The sequence below is a fragment of the Carettochelys insculpta genome, chromosome 30, assembly GCF_033958435.1.
Source record: "Carettochelys insculpta isolate YL-2023 chromosome 30, ASM3395843v1, whole genome shotgun sequence".
NCBI lineage: Eukaryota > Metazoa > Chordata > Testudines > Carettochelyidae > Carettochelys > Carettochelys insculpta.
In genome coordinates, this window is record NC_134166.1 from 8,424,967 (window position 1) to 8,443,634 (window position 18,668).

At 39.7% G+C, this 18,668-nt stretch overlaps 1 protein-coding gene across 5 annotated transcripts in view; it reads right to left on the minus strand.

The window, feature by feature from the left end:
* Positions 1-2,588: 2,588 nt before the first annotated feature.
* POGZ (pogo transposable element derived with ZNF domain) overlaps positions 2,589-18,668 on the minus strand; it is a 58,877-nt gene continuing 42,797 nt past the window's right edge. For all 5 annotated transcript variants that reach the window (XM_074980834.1, XM_074980833.1, XM_074980831.1 and 2 more), the window contains 10 exons: positions 17,360-17,514; positions 15,497-15,597; positions 14,391-14,537; positions 13,151-13,285; positions 12,667-12,839; positions 11,890-12,030; positions 10,840-10,899; positions 7,415-7,527; positions 6,460-6,484; positions 2,589-6,348 (listed from right to left, as the gene is read on the minus strand). In XM_074980834.1, coding sequence (XP_074836935.1) covers positions 4,779-6,348; positions 6,460-6,484; positions 7,415-7,527; positions 10,840-10,899; positions 11,890-12,030; positions 12,667-12,839; positions 13,151-13,285; positions 14,391-14,537; positions 15,497-15,597; positions 17,360-17,514 — 2,620 coding nt within the window. In that variant the 3' untranslated portion in view covers positions 2,589-4,778. The remainder of the gene's footprint in view (positions 6,349-6,459; positions 6,485-7,414; positions 7,528-10,839; positions 10,900-11,889; positions 12,031-12,666; positions 12,840-13,150; positions 13,286-14,390; positions 14,538-15,496; positions 15,598-17,359; positions 17,515-18,668) is intronic.

Below are 18,668 nucleotides of genomic sequence, written 5' to 3' on the forward strand. Positions count from 1 at the left end.
GGAATTATCCTGCGCCAGCATTTCAGATAGATATTAACACTGTTACCATCTGTTTTGCTTTGATGCTGCTGATTGCCAGGATTTCCTGTTTTATTTACTATGGAACTAGATTTGATGATGTCCAATTTCAATACATGGCTGCACCTGTTTACAAACATGAGGCAACAAATGCTACACAGCAAAACCTCACTCTTGGGTAGCTTATCCCCAAGCCTAATCTTTCGCACCCCGTGGTGTCCAACCCGCTCTGAAGCAGTAGCCACTATTGTAAGCTTACTGCTATAGCAGACTACACCCATAATTCTGAAAATATTGTTTGAGCCAACCAGCCAAATACCTGCACGTGGTTAGTGGCTAGCGTGTTGGACATCACAATTGTTACTCTGCAGTGCAGTGTTCTCCCTGTCTGGATACCATTCTCCACAAGAGTTCAGAAGCCATAAGGAAATCCTGTTCTTAAGCCAGCATTGCAGTTATACAAACGGTTGTATGCTAATAGCTGAAAGATTAATAAAATGGTTACTTCCAAAAATAACACTTTATACGGTGTAGTCTCTTTGCTTTCTCTGTGCCCAGTCTTGTAGAGTAGCACTGGAAGGCTGTAGCAAGAAGCAGTTCAGGATGACTTGGCATGGCTCTTGAGAAAATGAAGGCCCAAACAGTCTCCCTTTTGCCTTGAAGCTGAACTGAAATGCATTTCAGAAAAAATTCAGCAATTTTACACTTAACAGAGGTGCATATGCAAGAGTTGTGACCATGTCTCAAACAGAAGCAGCCCATAGCGCCTGGAATATCAACAACTGCAGGAGAAACAAAGCTATGAATTTGTATCATGGTAAGTAAAAGCCTTCAGCTCACCTTTTAATCCAATTCCAGCTGCCATGAAAACATTTTTAATACCACCATAGGTAGCAAATTGCTTATCACCAGCTAGGTAACAAGGCAGAGGTATCATCTATCAAGTGATTCTAGAGAGAAGAAAAGAGAAATGAAACTGTCAGTAACATCAGGGCTAGTCAATAGATGGACTGTGGGACAAATCCAGGCCAGCACATGCTTCTGAATGGACCCCACATTATTTGCTTACTAGTCTAGTGTTGGGGTTTTAATCCTTTCTTAGGAGACTGGACCTTAATTATACCTTTGAAGAAATTTAGACCCAGACAAAAATTACTTCTTATTTAAATGTTGACTATCATCATTATCGCCCCCATGTTTAAGCACAATCCAGGAAAATTAAGAGTTACAGACTACTTACAAGGGAGTGTTATGAGCTGGCTTCTACTTTGAGCATATCAAGAGATCCAGTGCCCTGTGAGACAGGTAATTTGGTATATTCAGACTGGAAAAACCTGATACTGAAAGATAAAGGATTTCAAGTTTAGGTGCCTAAAACTGAACAGGGATTTGGGTGCTTAACTTTAGACCCCACTATGAAGGCAGAGCCAGGATTAGAACTTTTAAATTGCTAGCTCCCTAATCCCATGCTTAGGTCAAAGGACTACTAGTGCTTTACTGACCTTGTGAATAGTTTAAAAAAGAAAAAGTAAACTAACTTACTAACAGCTTATAGGTGCCTTTCACAAACAAAACAAAAAATTACCTTGAGTGTTTAATACCAGTTTGTTCAATTAAAGAAATGGTCTGACACATTTACACTTTCACAAATAATTCCATATAGAGCTAGTCTTCTACCTGCTATCATTCACTGGTCTACAGGAGGTTCTGCTAACATCAAATTTTAAAAGGACTTGGATGAAGCCTTTGAAAGAGAACCTCATCTTAATGGTGATTACTGTAATAAAATGAGGGTATGAAGCACCAGTCCCTGCAATACAGGCCTGGTGCAAGGCCCCTGGCCTACTTGACAATGGTCAAGACTAAAAAGCAATGCTAAGCTGTGAGCGAGTGGCAAACCCCTGCTCGCCCACCCTGGTATTAACAGCTGGTAATGCAAAGCACTAGCTGGTAATAGGGCCAGCTCTAAAACAGTAATTAGGAGTGGTCAAGTTGAGGGCTCATTTGAGAGGGATAGTAACAATAGCTCTTTAAAAAGGACCTTGGTACCCACAACTCCTCACAGATACTGACCCAAGTTCAGGAAAAGGTCTAAAATGACAGCATGATGGACACAGTGATGGTATCTAAGTGATGTCAGAGGATAGTACCTTGAATACAGCAGGAGTGATGCGTAACTTGTTTGTACCTGTATATAAGGTGGTGTCTTGCGGGGGGTGTGTGGTCTCTGGCTGACATAGTGAGCAGTGGGGGCATCTCCCACTGATTGAATGAGTCCATTGCAGGGAGTATGTATGCATAGGGGTTCCATAGGGTCTACTGACAACTATTACTAGACTTCATCTGACAGTAAACCTGGCCTGACGCCTTTGATCCTTATCTGATTCTGTAAGCTTTGGGGGCTCTTTCGAAGTCTGCTGTTACCTACTTCCACAAGTCAACAGAGCACACAAGACTGAGCCACACACAGCCAAAAGGTTAGCGCTGCTGCCAGAGAACGAGACCTTCAAGGACAGCACTGCACTGAATTCTGACGACAATTACAATGAAGGAACTAAAACCATTTGAAATGATGATGATGAATTTTAAAAAGTTCTGTATTCAATGATCTCATCATGGTAGTACGAGACACAGTAGGATGAAACTTGATATCATCGTTATACAAAAAACCATCCATAGCATACATGGTCTTAAGACACATCATACGACCAATTAGAGAGAAGATGCCTCCACTTTTTTGGGATCCCAGCTTGTGTGTCTACCCAGCTAATACATTAGGATAGTAAAGAAAACAGCTACATGTAGCTAAAATACTGAACGATCTGTTTAAAACATGCCATCGCTTTGCAATTGATTTAGCCTTGTAATTACCATTCAAGACTGCTGCTTAAGTTTCATTTAAATAAAGGTGCCATTTTACCAACATCTGAGAGAAATAAATTTAAAACTTTAAGCTGTATTTTAAGAATGCAGAGATTCCCATATCCAGATGAAATGTAGCGAATATATTTATACAGTAGAATATAAATACACATTACATTATGTTTTTCAGACTTAAAAAACTCTCAAAAGTCAGGACAAGAGGCTGCCCCACTTAACCCATTGTAGTTAATATATGGCAGTTGGGGGCCAAACTCTGCTGAAGTCGCATTGATTTTGTGGAGGGTTGTGCAGGTACAAGAGAGGGTAGAAAGAGACTCTACATGTTAATTACATGTAAACCCATTTCATTTAGTATCCCATATCTGGCTTTTTTTAAAGACACGCTGAGCTTCTGAGTCCCTTCCCAAGCAGGGGACTGGTGTACAAGTTTGAATCAAACAGGAATTGGTCATGCCAAACAAAAAAACTTCCTCATCGGCTTCACGTTTTTTCAGCGTTCTGAGCAGTGAATTAATTTAGAATAATCTGTACTTTTCTATTAAATTCACAAGAGTTAAATACTTATTCATAATAAAAACACATGTTTATAAATCCATTTCCCTGGTTTTATTAAATGTTCCACTTATGTACATTTTAAAGATGAACCATTTACAGGTCTGCACATGCTGCCCCCTGCTTTCCTTGGGTCATAGGGAAGGTTCTCAAAAACCTCTATGGAAACAGAAAGGTGCAGGTGCTTCTGATTTTTGTATGTCAAAATGCGTTCAGTTTATACCTTAATACGTACAATTAAAAAACCCTCAAACATGCAAATTGTAGAAAAATTTAAGCTGGCAGTGAAAAATAAAAACAAACGTCTTCCTTTTGTGCACATCACAGTTTGTTTCATTAAATCAGATTTTCTAATTCTAAGGAACGTAGTGTCTGATGCCACTGGTTAAAGCAGGTTTATCAACTACTCGTAGTTTAAAAAGGTCAACGTTTAATGGTCCATACAGTTTTAGCTCCCATCTATTGTACAGGAAGATCAAGCCAGGCTTCGCTTGTCTCTTCCATCATGTACCCTCTGTCCATCATGTACCCTCTGTCAGTAATTCTTTGGAGCAAGGTGGGTGGGTGTCAGATGGTTTCCTGGATGGAGGAATGAAACCGTCACACACAGTGTCCTCCAGCTGTCATGAAGTCTACTCAAAAATGAGAGGCTAGCATTAACACTGCACCTAACTCCCTAACTGTGGATCTCATCTCAACCCCAGTTCAAATACTAATGGCTACTAAGAACCTTGCTGGCATTGAACAGGCAAAATTTTATCGCTTGTGTTTTACCCCATGTCAAGATTCACAAGCGAAGTAATTATTCCTTTTTTTTTCTTTTTTAAAAAAGAAACAAAAACCCAAATCTTAATGGCCAATAATAGGTTTCACACATTAAAGCAATAATTCATATCTAAAGTAACCACAGAAACCTAAATCTCTGGGTCAAGTGTTAAAAAAAAAAAATCTGTGTTAAGACAACCAAAAGATTTATATACTGGTTCATTAGCTACATATCCTTTTCCTTTCTTTAGAAATGGTCACATTGACGATGTAGTATAATTCAAAACATTTTTGCACAATAAAACAGAAAACTATGATACAGTGAGGTAAAGAAAATGCAAAAATATTCACCCACAATATATCTTCAGAAAATACCAAACACAGTGATTTCTTTTCCTTTAAAAAAAAAAAAGCACAAAACTTATAAATGAACAGCATAAATGGCTATTAATCTGAGTGATCACCTACAAATTTCCTAATCCCACAAATCCACAGGGAAGTGTAATGGTCTCATCCAACATTTATTTAAAAATTCTGGATCATGATTCTCAGATTAGTGCTTAGATTTCCATCAGATCCAAATCAGCATCTTCAAAGCCATAGAAGGATTCAGTCTCACTTTCCCCTTCAAAGAGCTGGTGGAGGATTTCTGGGTCTGTAGATTCTTCAGCATGGATCCTATCCTGGAATCCAACCTCTTCATCCTGCAGGTCATCGCTCAGCTTCAGCTGTTCTTCCAGAGAGGCGATCAGCTCCTCCTGCATGTCAGCGTTGCGTGTGGGTGAATTGGCCGTGCCATCGGGGCCAGGCAACACGCTAGCCACCAGGAAGGACTGCTGCACCAGTTCAGGACAGTCGCCAATGACTTCGAGAACCTCCGCCAGCCAGCATAAAACCAGCTGAAGGAGAATGTCCGAGTCACATGTGGAGTCTGCCATTTCCTTGGCTTGCTCTTTCCACTTTTTATGTAAGAAGTTTTTCACAGTCCTTTTTATGCACACGTCCAGAGGCTGGATTTTGGAGCTGCAGCCAGAAGGGACTACGGCTGGCAATGTGCTGGACGCATTCAGTAAGGAAAGTACTTCTTCGGACAGATGTGTTCGGTGGCAATCAAGCACCAGCATGCCCTTGCTGTTCTGGCACTCTGTGTGCTTCTGCCACACTCTAGAAGACCACAGCTCCATGATTTCATCATCACTGTACCCATTCTCCTTTGCTTCCAATATAATAGACTCTGGCACGTTGGCAGGCTGCTCTACATGACCTCTGTAGAACACTAGCGTTGGTAGAATGCTGCCATCAGCTAAGATAGTGAGGACAACGTCGCACCATGGCTCCCCAGTTCCCACTGTCTGCAATGCATTCTCTTTCCTGTCATCACTGCTCAGTACCTCCATATCAAGAAAAAGAGAGATCTCGTCAATGGCTGCAATCATGGACAGTGGAAGGTCCTGGGTGTGAATTTGCCGCTGCACAAACTCAATGAAGCAGCTGGCATTTTCATCTACATCTTTGGGGAGAGGGTGAGCCACTGCACGGCGGGTGTGCATGCTGAGGTTGTGCCTGAGCATGAACCTCACTGCCCACTCATAGGAGATCTTGAAGCCTCCCTCGAGGGACCGGCCAATCTTGGTTGCCTTCTGGAAGAGAGTCTCCTCATTTACGGGCAGCTGCTGCTCTCTTTGTGTGAGGACCCACTCTGCTAGCTTCTCTTCAGCCTCTAAGCTAAGGTACTTGCCCTCTGACAAAGATGCTAAGTTCTCTTCTTGAAAAGCTTGAAACCTCCGCAGCCAGCGCCTGATACGCCTCTGAGGATTCCTGAAATGCTCTGCTGCCTGTTCAGTGTTGCAGCACAAAGCAAAAAGTACAACACGAAGCTTTTTCACAGACAGTTGTTCCTTTCTGCTCACAGGTTCAGGCTCTTTCTCTGGGTGTTCCTCTTCTTGAGCATCAACATCTAAGCACTCTTTCTCCTGACTAACTGCAGGTCTCTTATGGGCTTCTGGCTCTGCTTCAGGCTCCACCTCATTCATCTCAGGTAATGGAGACTTCGTTTTCACAGTAACAGCTTTAGTTGGGGAATAGGTGGAGTATATATCCTTCATGTTTCCGTCATGAGGCTGGCTGTGCCTTGAAGGGAGAGGAGAACACAAAGAATCAGCTTAAATCAAGAAAAACATGCACAAGGAACAAAATAAACCAGAAGATAATTTGGCAGATGAGAGAGTGCAAACAGTTTACCTTGAATGTGAAATCCAAGTGGGCCCTGAAAAAGGAAATATCTGGAGGTTAGTATGCAAACAGAAAGTGGAATGTCAAGACATACAACAAAAAAGTTACTTTTAGAACAATGATCTTGTACCTCTACAGTAACTGTCATCCTGAAGGATCTCAACACAGTTTGCAAACACTTTGTATGTATAATTTCACACCCACAGAGTAACTGCTATACAATGCTGAAATATTGCCACCTTGGATTAATTCACAGCAGCTAATCATGTGCAGTAACACTAGCCTATGACTGTTACAACCAGCAGAGAAATACTTCATTCATTTGAAGTCACAGGAAAAATATAGTTAGGCCAGTGATATACCAGTAACTGGAATTTGTCCAGCTCACTGAATGTAACACCCTCCCTCAGCAAAATTTAATAAGGACATTTAATGATAAGCATCTGACATTCAATTTTTACATTACAAAATTGTAACTTCATCAGCAACACAATGGGTCTTAGCCTTACACTGGTTCAATCATGTATCAGACGTAAGTAATTTACTAACACCATTCATGCAGTCCCTGGATGACTCCCACAGCCTATGGGAACATAGCTGTAACCATACACAGAAAAAGGAGACAATAAACAAACTCCTCACACCTTCAGAACAGACAAGACATTTTCATTCCGTTATGAAGAGTCCACAACACATCAACCTACAAGTCCTATGGCCTGGGTTATACAGGGTGTCTGACTAGATGATCACAGAGGTGCCTTCTGACTTTGTAATCTATATGTAAAACATTTATTATAAATTCATAAATGCCATGGAAGACCAGAGAATTAATAGTCAAATTAATCCCGCATAGATACAATCAGGGATGTACTTGACCCATGGTCTACAAATAATTGCATTATGTCCAAAGTTAATATTACACTAACGTGTAATGTCACATTTCTGTTTCGCCTCAAAATCTTACCTCGGAAAATAATGTTACTGAATTCATGTGATGGGTTGAAGACCAGGTGCTTGGCCATTGTATCACCTTCAGATGTTACAAAAAGACAGGAGGAACAGGCCAACTTTACCCGGCTAGGAGGGGAAAGAGAAAAGTGTGTAATACCACCACCATCACATATGTGTATTTCATATAAAGCAGCAACCATTAACAAAATAGGTAAAGGAAGTGCTGACGGAGACTAAAGAGGCTACAAAAATACAAAACCTAATAATGTAGGATTTCAACTTATCTCCATATTGACTGAGTACCACATGTCACCCTGGGATGAAATCCAGAGATAAAATTTTTAGACACGTATTACTGTCTGCTTCTTGGAGCAGCTAGTCCTGGAACCCAAAAGGTAGAGGTGATTCTTGATTTAGTACTAGAGCACAGGCTCTGGTCCACAAGGTGAATACAGCTCACCTGATTGGCAACTGCAACCACAATGTAATTAAATTTAACATCCTTGTAGGGGAAAAGTATCTAAGAAACCCACCACAGCTCCATTAAACTTCAAAAAGGGGACCTACACAAAAACGAGGAGACTAGTTAAATAGAAATTAAAAGGAACAGTCACATGAGTGAACTGTGCAAGCTCTGTGGAATTTTTTTAAAAGCATTGCAATAATAGCTCAAACTAAATATATCCCCCACCCTCAAAAGACAGTAGAACGACTAGAAAAAAGCAACCATGGTAAAACAGAGTAAACGAGCTATAAAGACAAAAACGTCATTTAAAATCTGGAAGTCAAATGCTAGTGAAGAAAATAGAAAGGAACATACATTCTGGTAAGTATAATATAAATAGGCAGGTCAAAAAAGAATTTGAAGAATAACTAGCAAAAGACACTTAGGCTGCGTCTACACTACCACTTTCCTTCAAAGGAAGGTGGTAGTGTAGACAAGCCCAAAAAAGTAACAGTAACAAAAATTATATTACATGTATCAGAAGCACGAAACTGGCCAGATAATCAGCAAGCCACTGGACAACTGAGCCACTAATGGACTGCTCAAGGAAGACAAGATCATTGAGGAAAAGCTACATGAACTCTCTGTACCAGTCTTCACTGCAGAGAAAGTGAGAGAGATACCCATTCCATTTTTGTAGATGACAAATCTGAGGAACTGTCCCAGATGGAGGTGTGAGGAGAGATACTGGAGAAAACTGATAACTTCAACATAAATAGGTCATCAGGACCACATAGTATTTACCCAAGAGTCCTGAGAGAACTCAACGATGAAATTTCTGAACTACTAATGGTGACAGTAATCTCTTGTTTAAAACCAGCCTCTATTCCAGATGAGTGGCGAACAGTTCATATTATGCTGATTTTTTAAAAAGGCTCCAGAGGTGATCCTGGGGATTATAGGCTATTAACACTGACTTCAGCACCAGAAGAACAGTTTAAATTATAGTAAAGAATAGAATTATCAGAAACGTAGATGAATATGGTACGCTGGGGAAGAGCCAGCACTGTTGTTGTAAAGAGAAATCATGCCTCACTAATTCATTAGCATTCTGTGAGGGGATCAACAAATATATGGATGAGGGTGAGCTTGTACATATAGGCCATGTTTACATGGGTAGCTTCTGTTGACAGAAGTCACTGTCATCAGAAAAATCTCAACAGAATCTCTGTCAATAGACTATATCTACACACAACTTGCTCTGTCGACAGAAATGCCAGACTGCACAGTCCACTGATGACAGAACAGCGGAACAGCAGCTCTGCAAACAGGGCTCTCCAGCAACCAGAAGCCCTCTCTCTCCACAGAGACTTTATTCCTGAACGGGAGAGATATAACTCTGCCAATTAAAGAGCTCACTTCTGTTGACAGACTCTTGATAGAGCGCTTTACCCATGTAGACACTCTGCGAGTTTTGTCAACAGAAGCCCTATTCTGTCAACAGAAGATGCCCATGTAGATGTGGCGCCAGTGTACTTGGACTTTCAGAAAGCCTTTAAAAAAGTCCTTTATTCAAGGTTCCTACGCAAAGTAAACTGTCATGGAAAAAGAGGGGAGGTTCTTTCCTGGATCGGCAAACTGGTTAAAAGACAGGAAACAAAGAGTAGGAATAAATTATAGTTTTCATAGTGGATAAAGGTAAACAAGAGAGTCTCCCAAAGAGCTGTATTGGGAGTCATGCATAGTTATAAATGATTAGGAAATGAGGTACAACTGTGAGATGATAAAGTTTGCAAATGATACAAAATTACTCAAGACAGTTAAGACCAAAGCAAGATATCAAATGATCCCAAAAAATGGGTAACTGGGCAACAAAATGACAGAGAATATTCAACATTGATAAACACAAAGTAATGCACTTTAGACGATACGAATCCAGGCATATACACAAAAGGATGGGGTTTAAATTAGCTTTTACCATAAAATAAAGCAATCATGGAGTTAATGTGGATAGTTCTGTGGAAACATGCAGTCAATGTGTGCTTGTCAAAAAAGCTAACAATGTTGGGAACTATCAGGAAAGGGACAGATAATAAGGTGGAAAATATCATAATCCCATGATATAAATACATGGTACACCCATACTATGAATACTGAGTGTAATTCTGGTCATCCCATCTCAAGATAGATTAGTTACAGAAAATATACAGAAGGGCATCAAAAATTACTAAGGGGATGGAACAGCTTTCATATGAGATTAAAAAGATTGGACTCTTCAGTCTGGAAAAGAGATAACAGAGGAGATATGAGGGAAGTTTAGAAAATCATGAATAGTGTGGAAAAAGCAAATAAGCAAATTCATTACTTCACATAACACGAGTGCCAAGGTCACCTGATGAAAGTAATAGGCAGTAGGTTTAAAAACAAGTATAATGAAGTACTTCTCCACACAACACAAAAATCAACCTAGTGAAGTCGTAAAGGTTGAAAATGTAAGTGGATTTAAAAAAAAAAAGAATTAGCTATCTAAGAATTAGATATCTAAGAATTAGATAACTAAGAGGGTCAGGGTCCAGGGTCTCTATCTGTAGCGTCCTAAAAAAGCTGGGACTGGATAACTGGGTGTGGATCACTCAAAGTGCCCAGTTCTGTTCACTTCCTTTGAAGCTTCTAGCATTGGTAACTGCTGGAAGACAGGATACTGTTCTGGGATGGACCATTTGTCTGACATAGCATAGCCATTCTTACAACCAAATGTTGCCTTCAGCTGCACATTAGCTCACATTACAAAGTAACTGGGAATTGCAGGTTATGGATGGTAGAATATGACAGTATCTAGTGCTCTGTTTAAACACTTTTTGTTATTTCAGAAAAAATGGATCTTCTTGAGAAAGCGTCTAATGACAAAAGATGACAAAGTTAGAAGATCTTCTGATTAAAGTATTTGACATGGTTAGGATATTGAAATAAGATGTAATTAAGTTTTGCATTACCAGGCAGTATAGTTTTTAAACAAAGCCAAGTATTTTGGACTCTTCCGAGGAACGTGGTTGCTGCAAGATAAAAAACAAATAAATATATTTAATGAAGGCCCAGAATTATTCCGCTTATTAAATCCAGACAAAACAAATAAACAAACAAACAAAAACCAACCAGAAACCAGCACACTTATTCAAAGATATCTGACCGTATCTCAGAACCATTATGTTGTAAGTTTCTTTATCTTTTAAATGAAGTTTCAGGGGAATGGAATTCCTATACCGGATAAAACTGCTTGACTCTGGCTTTGGGGGACAAATGTGCTCATCCATTCATTGCTTTCTAGGGGCTGCAGGTTTGTGTGAATGTAGCATGACTCCTTTTTAATCGTATATTAACAGCTTAGCTTCACCTTTACAATTAGCAAACATTTCTTAGAAGCAAGGCATCAATATCCCTGTTCTGAAACCCACATCTCTCAGTGATTTCCACCACAGGATAGTAACACATTACTTGGTGAGAACTACCATTTGCCACAGTCACTGATGATTGTCCTTTGTACCTATTTGTCAGTTTTCATTTCAATGTTTTTTTGTTTATCTCTCTCTGTTATATAATTGTCATGCCAATTCACTTTCAGCACTATCTCCAGATCTCAAGAGGGCCTGCCCCACAAAAATCATCACTTAATAAATTATTTTGGTAGTCTTTAAAGTGCTACATGACTGCTTTTTTGTTTTGTTAAGATACAGACTAACTGTTACAGACTCTCTGTTACTAAAGCTGCAAAAGTTAGAGCGGAAGTGGAAGCCAGTGAAATTAATTCTCATCCAACATCTGCCTTCTGTTGTTCTCTCCTTAATTTAGACTGGTGTACAAAGAAACCCATTATCAGCCTCTACTTTGAGGTGTACCACATGTACAGTGCGCTATTACCCAGTTCCAGTGAACTGGAATGTACTGATACCCCAGTGAAGGAAAATGACAATCTAAGCAACAAGAGGGTTCCAGTGTATTAGAGTCCTTTCATACTTTGCTCTGCTAGCAAGTCCTTTTATACCTACTTGATCATATGATTAGCATATGCTCTGGAGCAGCAAGTGCTATAACGACACAGCGAACAATGCACATAGGTGGGAAAGTGGTTTGGGAAATCTGGAATTTCGAAGCTGCACTCCAAGCATGTCTGCCTCCCCAGGACACTCCTGCAGAGGAAAAGGAACATTTTCATCAGTGGCTGTACAGATATCTCAAGGAGTTACAATTCCTGTTACTACAAACCCTGTCAGACTGGCAGACACAAAAGACAAAGCCAGTCAGCAAACAGTGAAAACCACCATCAAGAGAGGTACACTTGCAGAAGAAATTGCAATTAAAATAATCTCCTCTGAGCCTATACCTGCAGCCCTAGCTATTTAGATGGTCTTAGTGTCAGGCTTTAGCATCGCCATTTGTGAAATCTTAATAAGGAATCACTCTCTTATACGAAGTACCCAAATGCAGTGAACTGCCCCAATCAGAAAAATTAAGACGGCAGTCTGGGACATCGAAGGAAAACAGGATGAGATGGGGGTGAGTGAAAAAAGGAGAACCCTCTGAGCTCTCTACAAGGAAAAGCTCACAAAAGAGGAAAATTTAAAAAAATAATGGTTTTAATAATTTGACTTAATGCTGATCTTGTGGAAAGCTGGCTTCTTCTGGCATGATAGTTCTTCCTGGCAGTAGCCAAGCCGAAACATCCCAGTGCCGAGAAGCAGGACTGCCATCAATGGTGGCATAACATGGCTGACTACATTTTCTTTAACAACATTTTAATTTGAAACTTAGCAAGAAGTTCTGACATTTTCTTGACTGCTCTCTTCTGGATGTTCCTCTGGACAGGTGGGTACAGGAAGATGGGCTGGGGGTCCGTAGAACTTGTCAGTGGAGTGGCATCCTGCAAGGTACCCTGGGATGCATCATTTGAAGACACTGGCACTGTCCGTGGCTGTCCTCTAGATGCCCTAATTGTAACCTGCAGCAAAGGACAGATACAGGCTATATCTCAGCTTGCAGATTTTAAGACATGTGCTGTCCCACTTCTGATCTCTGCCCCTTTGCAATGTTCTGCTCAAGTTAAGATGGAGTGGTAGAAGGAAGCGGTTTGTTCCAACAGGTATAGATTTAAAGTGATGCACATTCTATTAATACTTGTTTTATGACATCTAGTTTTATGACCTCTCCTGGAATTTTTAGGAGGCATGTACTGATATTGAAGTGGTTGATATACTTCTGAGAAAGTGCAGGAGGAGAACTGAGGGCTGCTGTGTAACTTAGATCCCATACCTTGGTTCCAGGTTTCAGTCCCTCTAATTGTTTGGGCTTTCGGAAAGTTTTGTGGTGCTGTAGCTTGTGTTCAATTTTATCCTTGGCGAACAGGAATTGCAGCCGACACTTGTTACAGTGATAAACACTCTTCTTCTAAAACAAAATAAAAATGAAATATAATTAATTTTGAAGAGTAGAGGCAAAGAAGGGAAGATTCTTGGCTAGTTTATTTATATAAAAAACCAAACCAATGGTTTCTCTTTCTTCTTGATTTTCTTGATCTCAAGTTTAGGTGGCAATTGAAAATGTTGTATTAAAAGTAGGTACTAGTGGTCTTTGTTAAATGTTCAGGGGATAAAGTGTCCACATAATAAAATCACCTTCACCTGGCAATTAATCCCTGATCACCAGACACACCGACAACTACAGGATCAAGAAAAATCACAACTGAGGCAAAATAGCAAAATAGCACATAGAAACTGCTTGCCTTTCCAGTGTCTACCCCATTCCTGTTTTGCAAATAAACTCTGGGGTTGCAGGGCTGTCAATCTACCACCAGCCACAGGCACTAACTTTCAATTGAAACTACTCATGCTTAGGGCATGTCTTCACTCCAGAGAAGATCGACCTTCTGGAGTTCAATTTAACGTACCTGGGAGGAAAGTGCTAAATCGAACTCACAGAGCATCCCCATCGGCACCAGTACTTCTGCTCCTCATGAGTAGTAAGGGAAGTTGATGAGGTAGTGGAAACGGTGCAAAAGCTCAAATTAAGGTGCACTGATGCCAGCTACATAATTAACTAATGTAATTAAGGTAGCTGGAGTTGCATATCTTAATTCAACCTTTCCCTTTAGTGTAGGTCTGGCCTTTAAAGAAATCACAATTCTAGGCAACAGATGTGGAAATAGAACTTCCTAATAACTGTTTAAAAAAAAAGTCATCTGTGGGATGCAATTTATTTCCTTGAGTCTGAATTTGAGAGCCAGAAGGATAAAAGAGCTGATAGCACCTACCACCAATCTTTGTTAATTACAACTTGGAACCAAAGCTAGTCAGAGGAAACACACAATTTTTCACATTAAGTATTTGTTTGTCCTACTTGGTCCTAACTCTGTCCAGTTGTCATGTGTGCATCTGTTAAGAAGTGAGTTGTTTCAGACCCTGATTCAGCTTTAAACGTGTGCCCTATACCTACAGACGTCTCTTTGAAATTAACCATTTTAACCAAATATTTGCAAAGACTGTACTTGGATTACCTGGTGCCTCATGAAATGCTGCTGAAATGCATTGCCATTTTTAAAGACTTTCAGGCAATAAGGACAAAGCAGGTGCCGTGTGTCCTCATGGATCATTCGGAAATGGCTATCCACTTCAGAGTAAAGCGACGAACGATATTGACAGACCTGGTGAAGAACAAATGGAAACAATTAAAATGTAAGTAATCCAGGAATTTATATTACACTTGTCACTATAGTATATGGTACTTTCACTGAAGCATCTAAATACTTGCTAACCTAGACACCTTTTAATCTATTGACTCAACTCAGCCTTATCTGAAATAAGGGAAAGGAGATGTAACTATGTGTGATCACTCTTATTTAAATATGGGGCTAGTAAATCTAGGTAAATTATCATATGGCAACCATACCCACGGTTTCTCAGCACATGAAGAGTACTGCACTCTGAAAGGAAGTAAATCTTATGGAGCCTTCTCAAGACTATACAAGGAGAGAGGCTTCAGGAGGGGGAACATCATGGGTTACTGGAGAATATCCATAAAAGAATACAAATACCCATTTTGGTTCTCAAAGAGACTACATACACTTAAAATTGCTAGTTCTCAGAACAGGCCTCTTCTAAGAATTCTATTCTTTTCAATGGTTGTAAAATTCGCAGTAAATGACAACGGATCTATAGAGAAGAGGAGTTGTAACAGTATAATCAGGAATAATAAAGTTACTGAAAAGCAAGTCATAGTATGTCAGAACAATTCACTCAGGCCCTACGTCACAATGCAAGAGGTTACAATTTAGAAGTTTCTTTCATCTCTCCTCCCATTGGATAGGCAGCAGTGAGGCCCAAGTGGCACCTTGAGAGTGAATACAAGCACTGATTTCACACTTTAAAAGCAACTAGGGCACAGTAAGTGACAGAGTCTTAGCTTCTCCTCTAGGGTGACAGCTTCTTTCCTCAAAAGGCACTCACCTCCACGTTCTCAGAGCAAACTACTCAATGTCTGCTCCCTCAGCACTGATTCCAATGGGATTACTCACCTATTTAAATATTGTGCCGGAAAGTTCCAGACCTCCTCCTAGACTTCATATAATCAACTAGAGTACAGAATTTAAAATGTGTGTAATACCTGACAAACATAGGGCATTTCTCCAGGCTTGTGGGTATCCTTCATGTGCTGCAAGAACATTGGCTCACTCTCAAATGCCCATTCACAAATCTTGCATTTTGCTGTAATAGGAAGGAAAAACAAAGTAGCAGTTAAACCTCTCACAGCACAAAGACTGCAGTGAATGATTCTGACATCAGATAATATAATCCCTTTTAAGGAAGCAAGGTATTACTAGCTGTCTCCTCTTGCATCTGGAGCACGTGATTTAAATAGATCTATTTATATCTGTTCTCAGCATCTTATGGACGATACCATCAATACCAACACAGCAGGGAGTAAAACTCTGTCACTGAAGAGCACGGAAAAATCTCCATTTCCTCCATCTGGTCCAGGCCAATACTGCACTGCTTCCAACCGTACATTTTTGATCAGATTAGTTTAAATGTCAAATAAAGTCTATTTGGTAACCCCATGTGACCTCCAAATTAATTTCACAACCAATTTTCTAATGAACAAGTGTTCTGTTGACATTTACAACAAGCCAAAGAAAGAACCTAAGGCTTGTGTAGAATCAACAATCCCATCATGCTTTTCAAATAAAATAATACGAACTTTAAGGAGTGGAATTTAAGTAAGCATAATATTTTGCAAGTATTGAAATTTGCTTTGACAGATATTTTACCAATATACTAACCACAAAATGCATGCAAGATGTGTAACAACCACTACTGTACAGAGAAAAATATAAACAATGACTAGTCACCAAGTTTTAGAACAGCTGAAAAGTTACAAGAGAACCCACAATTTAGGAATAAAACCTAAGATGCAGAGACGTATGGGAGTATGTACTAAAAGGAGGCAATAGATAAGCACTGGAATAATAAACAATGAATATTAACAACGTATAATAGTCCTAAAAATCATATAAGGAAGTAAGACCATCAGCAGACTGTCAGTAACAACTAGTATCAGAGGGGTAGCTGTGTTAGTCTGGATCTGTAACAGCAACAAAGGGTCCTGTGGCACCTTATAGACTAACAGAAAAGTTTTGAGCATGATCTCTCGTGAGCACAGACTCACTTCATCAGATGCTGATGAATCTGATGAAGTGAGTCTGTGCTCATGAAAGCTCATGCTCAAAACTTTTCTGTTAGTCTATAAGGTGCCACAGGACCCTTTGTTGCAGAAACAACTAGGAGGGTCTTCCACAGCTGTGGGGAACTGTATGCCTCTCCTATATCTTATCTTTACTCTTTGATTAATAAATCCATTTAAAGCCAACTTATCTGAGGCATGCAACGCTGGATATGAGTCAACATTGTATCTGAGTTTTATTTTTATTGAACTAATCCAGACTTGAAAGAACACCTCTCAAACACAGAACAGATTAAAATGTATGTCAATTACTGGTTAATAATCAGTTAGAATAATTAATAATAATATTAACAATCCACATTATACAAACCACCACATATTGGTGTGAATTCAATTCTCATTAACAATCCCATCACGGAAGCCAAGGATAAAGTAAAACGTAATACCTGAACTCTGTAATCCCACAAGTTGACATGGTGGGCATGGTGACATGGGAAGCACGTCTTATGTATTTAAACTGAGGACTCCTGTCTGCTTTCATCTCCACTAGATTTATTTTATTATTTAACAGAAGAATGAGCCCCAATAAAAAGTCTGTGGAGCTACCTTAGCCCAGAATTTCATTGTCTTAAGAGGTTCATATCAGAAACTGAACATTATCTGATGATCATTCTGGTTCTTTAAAATAGATGGCATGGTCCCAGGATCAACAGGCTCATTTCTCCAGAGACTTACAATGAAATCCTGAAATAAACTAATCAATCAACCCACACCACTACCACTTACTAGTTGATTCATACGGACTATGAACGTTCTCTAGGTGGCATTGTAGTTGGAAGGGAGTGGAGAACTGTCTGTAACAGTGCTGGCAGATAGTATGGACATCTACTTCTCCGTTCTGCTGATCTAGTTCAACATGGTGCTTCATATGATTCATAAACCTGTAGGAGAGCAGAGAGTATGTGAACATACAAGCACATTCAAATGGTGTGTACCAGACACTTATGTTGATTATTTTGTTTTTATTCTCATTAATAGCAAAAAACACCCTTTTTTTCCCAAATGGCTAACTAAAATAACTACACATTTGACAGTGCATTAAAATACTCCTTTCCTACTTTCCCTAATAAAACCAGTCCTGACATGATGGCTATTCTCCCTCTGCCAAAAAAAACAAACATGACATGCTCTTGATGCTGCTCCTTCAATGGACAGTGAGGCTACGTCTACACTACAGAGTTATTTTCACATAACAGCTGTTATTTTGGAATAACTTTGCTATTGTATAGACTATGAACATGCTATTGTGAAATGAATTCAAAATAGCAGGTGAGTTATTTCAAAATCCATAACCCTCACTGAAGGAGGATTAACACCTACTTCAAAATACATATTTCAAAACAGGTACTACTTAAGACACAAAATAGTGGTATTTCAAAATATGCTATAATGGTACATAATGGCACTATTTTCAAAACTATCACTAAGTGCTATTTCTAAATGCATTTTGTGCGTAGCTGTGCTATTTTGAAATTAGATACTTTGGAACAGCTGTTTTGAACTATTTTATTTTTAAATACCTCTGTACTATGTAGCCAAAGAATTTCTGGGCCATAGAGTGAGAGACAACTACAATTCTCCATCTGTCATGGCAAAGCATATTAGCTCAAAGCCAAACTTTAATACTATCTACTGTTGCAGTAAGACACTGGAGAGGGTTCTTGTGAACTGTACAATCTATTCCATAAATGAAAAATTACCTCTTCTCCTCAGCTCTCATGTTCAAACTCAACTGGATAAAGTAGCGAAGAACACTCCATAATGGTTTCTAAGGGCTGGACTACTGGTGAGTTAACAGAACTTTTAACATCGTAATTTCTGATTAAGACTCAGGATTCTATTATTTTAGCCCAGAGATTTCCAAACTGAGGACTGCTGCTCTCCAGACAGTCTCAGATGGTCCACCGGCAGGAGCCATTGGCAGAGTTTGGAGGAGACACTGGAGTTTTTCATTGGAGGCTCCAAAGCAGACTGTGAAATGGCGGCCAGTGATGGCCCCTGCTTAGTGCCCAGAGTCCAACACCCCCAGTAGGTG